Source organism: Micromys minutus (genome assembly GCF_963924665.1).
Source record: "Micromys minutus genome assembly, chromosome: 27".
Taxonomy (NCBI): domain Eukaryota; kingdom Metazoa; phylum Chordata; class Mammalia; order Rodentia; family Muridae; genus Micromys; species Micromys minutus.
Window position 1 is genome coordinate 3,850,688 of NC_137962.1, and position 9,125 is coordinate 3,859,812.

Sequence of the window (9,125 nt, forward strand, 5' to 3'; positions counted from 1 at the left end):
CTAAATAACATTGTCTGTGTTTGTCGTTTTTTGGCATTCCATGGACAAGACCATATAATCAGATTCCTATGAGCACACTAAACACAGAAATCAGATCTCTATTGCCAACTAGAAAATGGTTCTCCTGTGTATGTAGTTCATCTTAACATTCAAAGAACAGGGCTTGCTTGGTAAGCATTGTGAAAGCAGGAAGTGCATTTAATGCCTGTATAATTAATGTAAAGGTTTCATGCTGAGGTTCTATGAAGATCTAGGCTTACATAAAAAAAAAAAATGTGATTTACAGATCCCGAAGCAGGAAGCCCAATGATGACTGTGGCTTCAGGACACTCAAGTAAGATTTTGTTCCAATGACAAAGAACCAGTTCTAGTGCTGTAAAAACTGGGGAGGCAGCAAAGGCTTTAACTATGCTCAGCTTTTGAGAGCAGTTGACAGACGACCCAAAAGCACTCAGCAGTCAAAGTCTGCCCACAGCTCAGGCAACAGGCTGTAGCAATCTTAAATCTTATACTAAAGTGCATGGAAGTCCAATGGCATACCCAATAGCTACCTGTTCAGCCTGTCCACATGCCACCATCACCAACCTATGTTTGGGACTGTCATCAAATATGTTCTGACCATACTACATGGTATCTGACTAATGCCACCATTCTTAGTTAAGAAAGGGCTCTGAATATTCTCCAAGTCACAAAGAGATTGGGTACATATAACAATAGTTTGTACCTTGAGTTAAACTTCACACATTACAGGTGGCAAAGTAACCCTAACCCCACCATAGCAACTGTCTGGTGAGGAAGGGGGACCAGGGAGAGAAAACAAAAAGCAAAAAAAAAAAAAAAAAAAAAAAAAAAAAAATCCCTAGATCCAGCTTGGTTTTTAAAGGGTTACTTTCTTTCGCCACTCAGCAAGGGGACAAGAAGAGATTTAATTCTTGCCAGGGCAGCACTGGTTGATTCCCCGGAGGATACTTTATGGGGTGACACAAGCCAACCCCATCTGTGACCTGCAGATGAACACGCCAAGAAGGTTTAATTAGATCAGAGACACAAAGGGCTATTGCCTCCCTTGATAACAACACTATAGCTCCAAGAGTCCACAACGGCAAGCCAAAAACACAGGAGGCAGAGTGGCACCATAATTGAATCCTTTCCCTGGCTGGCCCTTGACAATGATATACTTGTAACCGGGGAAGGAGTTGGGAGCCAAAGACTCCGCTTAAAGCCAGCTTCCCAAGAGGAGATACTTGGGGACAGGGAGGGGGAGGTAGTAAAATCCTTTTGTAGCCTGTAGCCTGAGTTTGCTAAAGTATTTGCTGCACTTAATACAGGGCTGTTTGGTTGCGGTCTGCTGCTACCAGATCCTGTAGTTTCAGCAGCCCTGTGTCCCGGGAATCCCACATAATAAATCACTCCAGCCTCTAGGAGCCCAAGCACAGCTCAGTGGAAGAAGCAGATAAGCAGACCTGAAGCTGCTCCTCCCCAATCCTCTCTGGCCTTTGTACCCTGCATCCAAGTTGAGAGTAGGGAGGGTTCCAGAGAGGCCGAATGTTGGACATATGTGCTCTGAGATTTCCCCCAAGCCCGCTTGTATATGAACGGTTGAATCTGGTCCCAGATCTGTAAGGATTAAAGCTGCAAGCAAGTTCACACTCTACCCCACCTCAAAAGGGAAGGTGGACTGAGGGGGTCTGAAGAAAATGCGTCCCATGGCCACCCACCAGCCAATCCTACCTGCTCCCTAAGTCCCCTTCCTCCTCCCCGGTCCAAAGCCGGCTGGGCATTTCACCAACTCCGCATTTTCCAAAAGGCCCAGGAATACTAAATGAGGGACCAAGTGTAGGGGGTGGGGGGGGGGAAGGAGAAGGGGGTGTGGCCGCTGCAAACAGCTTCCTTTTGTAGTTCTGAGCCCAGGTCAAGTATCAGTGCACCGCCGAGTCTCCATTCTCCTCCTCGGAGCCCGAGGCTGGGGGGCGCAGCGGAGACGGTGTAGTCCGAGCCGCGTCGCAGTCGCCCTCATCCGGCTCAGCAGGGTGCAGGTGCGTGGCGAGCTCCTGCAGCACCGCCGCGCGTCCGATTTGGTCGTTGCGCCGCTTCTCCATGATCAAGTCCTCCAGGCTCTGAAACTCTAGAGTATGGCTGCGCTGAGCCGAGAGCTGAATCTGCAAACGGTAGGGCTGCTTCCCGATGCGCAGCTCACCACCGATCTTGAACTCGCGTTTGCCATAGCGGCACCAGGCGGCAAAGCTCTCTGAGTTGCGCCAGCTGAGCTCCCGCTCCTTGGCGCCCACGTGGGCCAAAGCGTTGCGCACTACCGCGCTGGGGCTCAGTGGCTTGTAGCGGTATAGATCGTTGACCACGCGGCCGCGTCGGCCCTGGCTCGCATCGGTCAGGAAACTGTTGCTCACCTCCAGCCGGTGCAAATGCACCACTTGGAAATTGCCCACGTAGACAGCCCAGTGCGGGTATTGCGCCTGCGATACAAACTCCACCAGGTCACCAGGACTGCACTTGTTGAGCAAGTTCTCCGGTGTGTAGGTGCTCAACGCCGCCGATCCCGGCGCGAAGCTTTTCTGATAGATGCACTCGTCACGATAAAACACCGAGCATTCCACCTCCTGCTGCCGCGGGTCATAGGGCTGGGGCGGGGGCAGGGGAGGCCGGTCCCCAGAGTCGGACAAAGCTCCGCCATCAAGCCCCTGGGGCGGTGGCTGAGGTTCTACATCCTCGTCGTCATTGGAGAAAATATAAGAGACTCCGATGCGGGGCCCGTCGTCTCGATCCACGCCAGTCGGGTCGGCAGTGGGAACTTCCTTGTAACTTAGGTGGGTCAGTTTTTCCACCTGGTTTCCCATTCCGCTGAGGACGCTTGGTCACAGGACTTCAAGAGGAGAAAGCGAAACCACCATCAGAGTCATTGGTACTGGTCTCCGGGCAGGGGCTAAGGCCACCTGTTGGAAGAGAAGACAAGGAGATGTGTGTAGGTGCCACTCCAGAAAAAGACGTTTGTTTCGGGGAAAAAGAACAGATAGGGGCTGAGCACATGGAGCCATTTTAGAGGAAGTGTGAGGGACGAGCTTCCTCGCGTTTCTCCACCTCTAGGGTCACGATCACTGGAGCCATGGCCACACCAGCTTCCCCCTTCCCCCGCTATCACCTGGCCCAGCTAAAGCCCATTGCATCAGCTGCTCCCACAGCTTCCGCCCGCGCCCTACCTGCCAACACTGGGCAGGAGGGGGGAAGGGAATAGAAACTTTATTCCAATTTCCTTTACTTTCCTAACTTCCCCCTCGCACTCAGGACCCTAACTGGCCCTTTGACGTCCTTCAATGCCTGCACCCCATAGAAGCCCGCGAGGCTCCCTCGGCGTGTAGGCGGCAGGTGAGGCACCCGACTTGGCTCACCTGCAGCAAGTCACTGCGGCTCGCTGGCCCCTCCCCCGCGCGCCTGCCCTGGGGTTCGGATTACCTGCGCCGACTCTCAGGCGGAGAGGTAGAAGCCCTAGGGGACCGGGAGGGGCACCCAGCCGCACCCGAGACTTCTAGGGCGAGTTCGCAGGTGTGGGCTCTGCAGTGCCGCCTCTCCCAGCGCAGACCAAGGCGAAGCTAGGCTTCGGGGAAGGACGCATTTCTCCCCCGCCGCCCCCCGCGGCTGCGTAGAGCCCCAAGACTTGATGGGGGGCAATGCTCGTTCACGCTCGTTGCTGCACGACCCCTCACGCAAATTTCCGGGAAGGTGGGGCACGAGGAGGAAAGCAAAAAGAGCTGGCTGGGCTTCCCAGGGACGCAGCTCCGGCTCGGGCTAGGCGAGCAGCAACAAGCGCCGGAGCGGGAGGGACGGGATTGTAGATCCGGCTCGGGGTTCCCGGGCGGGAGAGCAGCCCGTGGCATTTAAAGAGACAGACGAGGCTCTGGGAGCTCCGGTCTTTCCTGTATCCAGCTTAGTCTCTCGGAGCCCCGCCCCCTCCCCGCCCACCAGGCCTGCTCCGCCTTTCCAGGGCCACGCCCCCTCCATAGCGGGTTTAAATCGGGCTGGTAAATAGAGTACCTCCCACGGGAGCAGACTGCCTCCACCTCCGAGTCCCACTGTCTTCCTATTATTCTGAGTTGGGGGTTCTGAGAATTTAGAAGTCAAACGCCATCTGCTAATAAAGAATTGCGAGTGGTCATATTTTGGTCTTTCTTCCTCTTCTTTCCTTTCTTCTTAGATGGAGCATCTAAAGAGGGAGATACTGACGTTTCTTATCCAGAACGTTATTGTGACCTAAAGGAGTCTGTGCTGCAATAGTTCAAGAAGAGCATCAGCTAAAACCTGTTTCCAGAACATGTAATATTTTTGGATAGTAAAAAAAAAAATCAGAAAGAGGAAGCAATTTAATATAGAACTTAGTTATTGACTCCTCCCAAAACTCCTGGTGACTATTAGGTGTCCCTCCAAGTAAATTCAACATTAATTTCATAGCCTTCTTTGTTTTCAGTTTATTTTCTAGTAGTGAGAGAAGCATGCTGAAAATGGATGGGGGTGTAGAATTACCTAATTGTCCTTACATTAAAAACAACTTAGCAGAGACCCCTGGTGACTATACTTCCTTTCTCCTTCCTTAGAAGGGAAGTGACAGCCTTGTTGGTTATTAACCTCCACAAGAGGACACTTTCCCCCTGCTGCATTCATTTCTTTATTCTAGACCTAAACTTCTAAAGTGGTTTTTGCTGCCGATACTGTTCCTCCTCCTCCTCCTTTTAAATAATGGGTCAGAACAGAAATAGACAATCTTAGGAAGCACCCAAGCCAGTTAAGAGTGCAATTCAAGACCTGCACCTTGTTTTCCAGTGACTAAATATTTCCAAGTAATATTATTTATTCATTCAGTGTATACCAACCAGTGGAAACAGGAATATACTAACACTACTATGATCCTTTTTAGTTTGAAAGCAGAAACAAAAATCAATCTACTTATGTACCTTTAAGCCAAAACAATCAATACTGTCAGGGCTGTGATGGAAGTTAGTCCTTTAGCAAGCCTAAGATCACAGTATGAGCTACACAAAAAGAGAGATTAGTCTGTATCCTGAAGATTTCATTTCAATATTTTCTGATTGGCTGGAGATATATGAGGTTAGGAGAGCAGTTCCTAGACATTCGAATAACATGCTCCAGGGGCCATTGTTCCTAAGATGTGAGTACAGAGAAATGAGTGTTACACTTAGAATTGAACTGTTGAGTGGTGAGACCTCTGTCAGATACTGTGGGACAGTTTGCCCCTGGATGGTACTGGATGGATTGGAAACAGATGGAGTCTGCAAACGGGAACAGTTGTATAGTTGGCTGCTGCTGGCACCCTGGGTTCAAGTCCTAAAGGCTGAGAAAACTGTACATTTGACTCTCTCTTGTGTACCTCAGCAGTTGCTGTAATTCAACTGGCCAATGATAAAGTCTCAAGGGAACAGACACCACATCATCTTATTTAGTACTCACTCAGTTAATGAGTGTCTAGTAGATGCTAGAGGGGAAAATTTCCATAGAACAAAAATTACTTCCTAAGGGCTGGATAGAATTTTATCGCAGAGAGCTTGCCTAGAATGTGTAAGGCCCTGGGTTTAACCCTCCTCTCAACACACACACACACACACACACACACACACACAGAGAGAGAGGGGGGGGGATGACTTCCTGGCTTTATGAAGAAATCAGCAGGGTGAGCATGTGATACCTTTGATAGCCATCGTCTGGTGCAGATTATTTTAATTAATGAATGTCTAGGGCTCAGCCTCCATCTGGCCACATGGAGCACTGAGTCAGAGGTTACACAATGGCCCCGAAAAGGCTTTGTTCATCTCAAATAATTAATTAATGAAACTTGAGATTTATCACTTTTTACTAGAAAAAAAACCCAAAACAACAACAACAAAAAGAACTAAGGCTATAAGCCTGTTCGGCCCATTACTCAGAATGGTAAGGAACAAAGACAGGAAGCTGGGGTGGCTCTGGCTCTGAGGCAGCTAGCTGTGCGTGTTTGCTTGTCAAAGGTGTGCCCTACAATTGCTCCACTCCTGTCTTGTCACCTCACCTGAGGAGGTCCCCCTCCTGGCCCTAGGAGTCTCTCTGCTGACCCCCTCTCTGTACAGCAGACATATTTCACACTTTATCCCTTGATTATGTATAATTCAGTTTGTGTTAATAGGCTGCTTCCCCCGTTTGCGAATTCATATACTGACTACTTACGTATTTACTATTTGTGCTTCAGAGGACTGAACCTGGGCCCTGGTGCTAGGCGGCCTTTCTACTGTTTTCTTCCTTTTCTTCACATTTTCCTGAGATGCTGTCACACTGAGCTGTCCAGGATGGCATTGAATTCTTTGTAGCTAGACTTTCAATCCTCCTGCCATTACTTCCCAAGGACTATGTCCCCAGGTCAACCTCTAATTCAAATATTTAATAGTCTTCCTTTTATTTCTTTTTAATTTTTTTTTAATTATTTTTAATATATGTATGTGGGTTTAATTTTATGTTTGCATGTGGTTTTGTCGTGAGGTACCTGATTTTGATGCTGAGTACTGAACTCCAGTCCCCTCCTGCTAAGGCATCTCTCCAGCCCCAGTTCTCTCTAAAATAGAGAACTTCATTCAAAATCCGTTTCTGAAAGACATTAGATATGTGCCAGTCACCCCATGCACCCTGCTAGGTACCCTATCCTGCGGGAGCTCAGTTACAGTTGGGTACACAGACTTATAGAGTCTTTAGGCTGAGACAAAATGAATCTCACAGCCCACGGTTTGTGAGAAAGATAACAAAAGGCTTACCACTGGGATTTCATACTGTTGGGCCAACAAAAATTCTAAAATTGAGAGTAACTACTGCTGAGTGTCCTCTCAGAGGGAAAGTTGTATGGAGGCCATATTTTCTCCCAAACTGGGAAGATGGAAAATACATCCAGACCTATTCATTTTTAACCTCTTGATTTTAAACAGACAGATTTTCATGACATTTAACGCATATTGAAGTGGCATTTTTTCCCCATCTCATAGAGCATCAGTGACTGTGGCCTTCACGGCTTGACTGGAGGAGACATGAGATAAAAAGCAGAAGAACAGATAAAACTGCCTGATGTCAGGGTGTGAGCCGTGTGAGACAGCACGCTGACACCGAGTAGCTGTTGTGAAGGAGAGAGTGATGTGGTGGCCAAGCAGGACCCCTTGGGAGCTGGAATTTGGGCTGAAACATTAAGATCAGAAGGGCTGCCATTGCTATTCTTTCCAGGAGAAAGATGGGAACCGAAGCCAGAGCTGGGTTGGAGCTGAGAGTATTTAGGGAAGAAGAGAAAGGGAGACTTGAGGGGAGAGTACATAAGAGTCAGGGCTGGGAGATGCTGTCAGGCTGCAAGAGTTGTCCCTCTCACCACCCAGGATGGTAGAACAGAAAAGAAAACAGGTGTTGTAGATGACCCAGAAATGAGAATGAGAAGAAACCTCCTGAACCAAGAATAGAGTCACTGAAGACATGACACTAGTGATGGCCAATGTACTTGCATTTTTAAGAGAGTACTTTATCGTCATTCAACCAGAGTAACCCAAATTTCACATTCTCCACACATGCTCTAAGAAGAAATGAAATAAAAACAAATTGTGTTCAATATCGGCGAGTCACTCTCAGTGTTCCTGTCTAAGCCACTGAGGACAAACTGAGAGTTGACTCCATAACTGAGAGTTTCTACTCCCTAAGGCCTGGACTTTGACCCTGTAAGTGGGGTGAGATATTGGGTTCAAAATTGTCTCTCCAGGAATGTATGTAACAGGGCATCGAAGAACTCTGTGATTAACTAATCTAGACTTCTGCCTATCCCCAGGCTGGGCCTCAAGCTCACCAACATAATAGAATTTTCTCAAAGGCATCAACCTTTATAGCACCCGATGTCCCGAAGCCGAGACTGATCTGTACCCATTCTCCCTGAGGGTTTCTAGCCATCTTGGAAAGCAAACAGTGGAAGAGTGGAGCAAGAACTTGACATTCCTGTTTTTGCTAATTGTGATATGCTAGCGTTGCCTCTTCTCCATGCTGGGCCTGGTGTCTCAGCCTCTTTGGTAGTACTGTTGATCTCTGTCACAACATGGATGTTCAAGAAAAAACTATGTGCTTGAGTACCCTATAAATCCTAAAGGCCATGTGCATTCTGGGCAGGATTCACAACCCATGTCAAAACCAGATGATAACTGTGTGTAAGGCATATAATTGTCCCCTGCTCTGGGCCTCTTTGTAACAAGTCTCCACACACTCCTGATGTTTGAGTGTCCCCAGCCAGCATGCTAAGTCCAAAGGAAGAATATGAGTTCTACTCGTTGTCCAGGAAGAGGCCAGATTTAGGGATTGCACCCTGATGCCCCCACCTGAACCAAGAGCTCTCATGAAAACTGTGTTAGTTAGGTGTGTTACAAGGATGGGAAAGAGTGGGCGTGGAAAGCAGGGAGAACTGAGTGTTCAGAGGTTTCACTTTTAACATAGACTAGGGCAAAGACAGTCACCCAATCAAAAGACTGAGTTGAATGCTTATTCTGGTTTTGTTTGTTTTAAGTTACTTTATCTGGGATATGCGATAGGCACTGTACACCCCTCACCTTGAGAGCAGTTCATCTGTAGCTATGTTCCCAGCCTGCCAGACTTTGGCCACAAAATCAATGTAGGAGTGTTACACATTGACACACTCCAGATTAAGGAGAGAGAGACGCTAAAGGCTGCCTAATTATGAGAATATTTTTTGTTTCATTTTTGTCTTAGATAACCAGACCAGTTTCTTTCCAGCAGAGTAGGCAGGAGTTACTCTACAGATGAACAGAAACATGGAGGCAGGCCCTTGAGAAGGAGATGGAGCTGCACCTGCATCCCACCTGCTGCCGCGCATCTCTCTTGCTGCCAGGCTGTCGGAGAGAAGAGACGGGGCTTGTCCTTCATCAGGCCCTCTGCTTCAGGGCCTGTGATCACATTGTTGATGTTGCTGAAAGTGTGATTTGTGCTCAGGAGTCTGAGATTGTAGCTGGGCTCCCGCAGGAGTCTCATGAAAGATGCATTTCGCCAGGCGGTTCCAGGGGAGAAACTGGCTTAAATTACAGCTCTCCAAATCCAAATATTGGCATATC

General features: G+C 48.3%; 1 protein-coding gene across 1 annotated transcript; it reads right to left on the reverse strand.

The window, feature by feature from the left end:
- Positions 1-1,845: 1,845 nt before the first annotated feature.
- On the reverse strand, positions 1,846-2,852 carry LRATD2 (LRAT domain containing 2; the record flags this gene model as incomplete). Its single annotated transcript, XM_080939246.1, has 1 exon — positions 1,846-2,852. The coding sequence occupies one exon, from the start codon at positions 2,850-2,852 to the stop codon at positions 1,920-1,922; it is 933 nt and encodes a 310-aa protein (XP_080795372.1). The 3' UTR covers positions 1,846-1,919.
- Between the last annotated feature and the right edge of the window lie 6,273 nt (positions 2,853-9,125).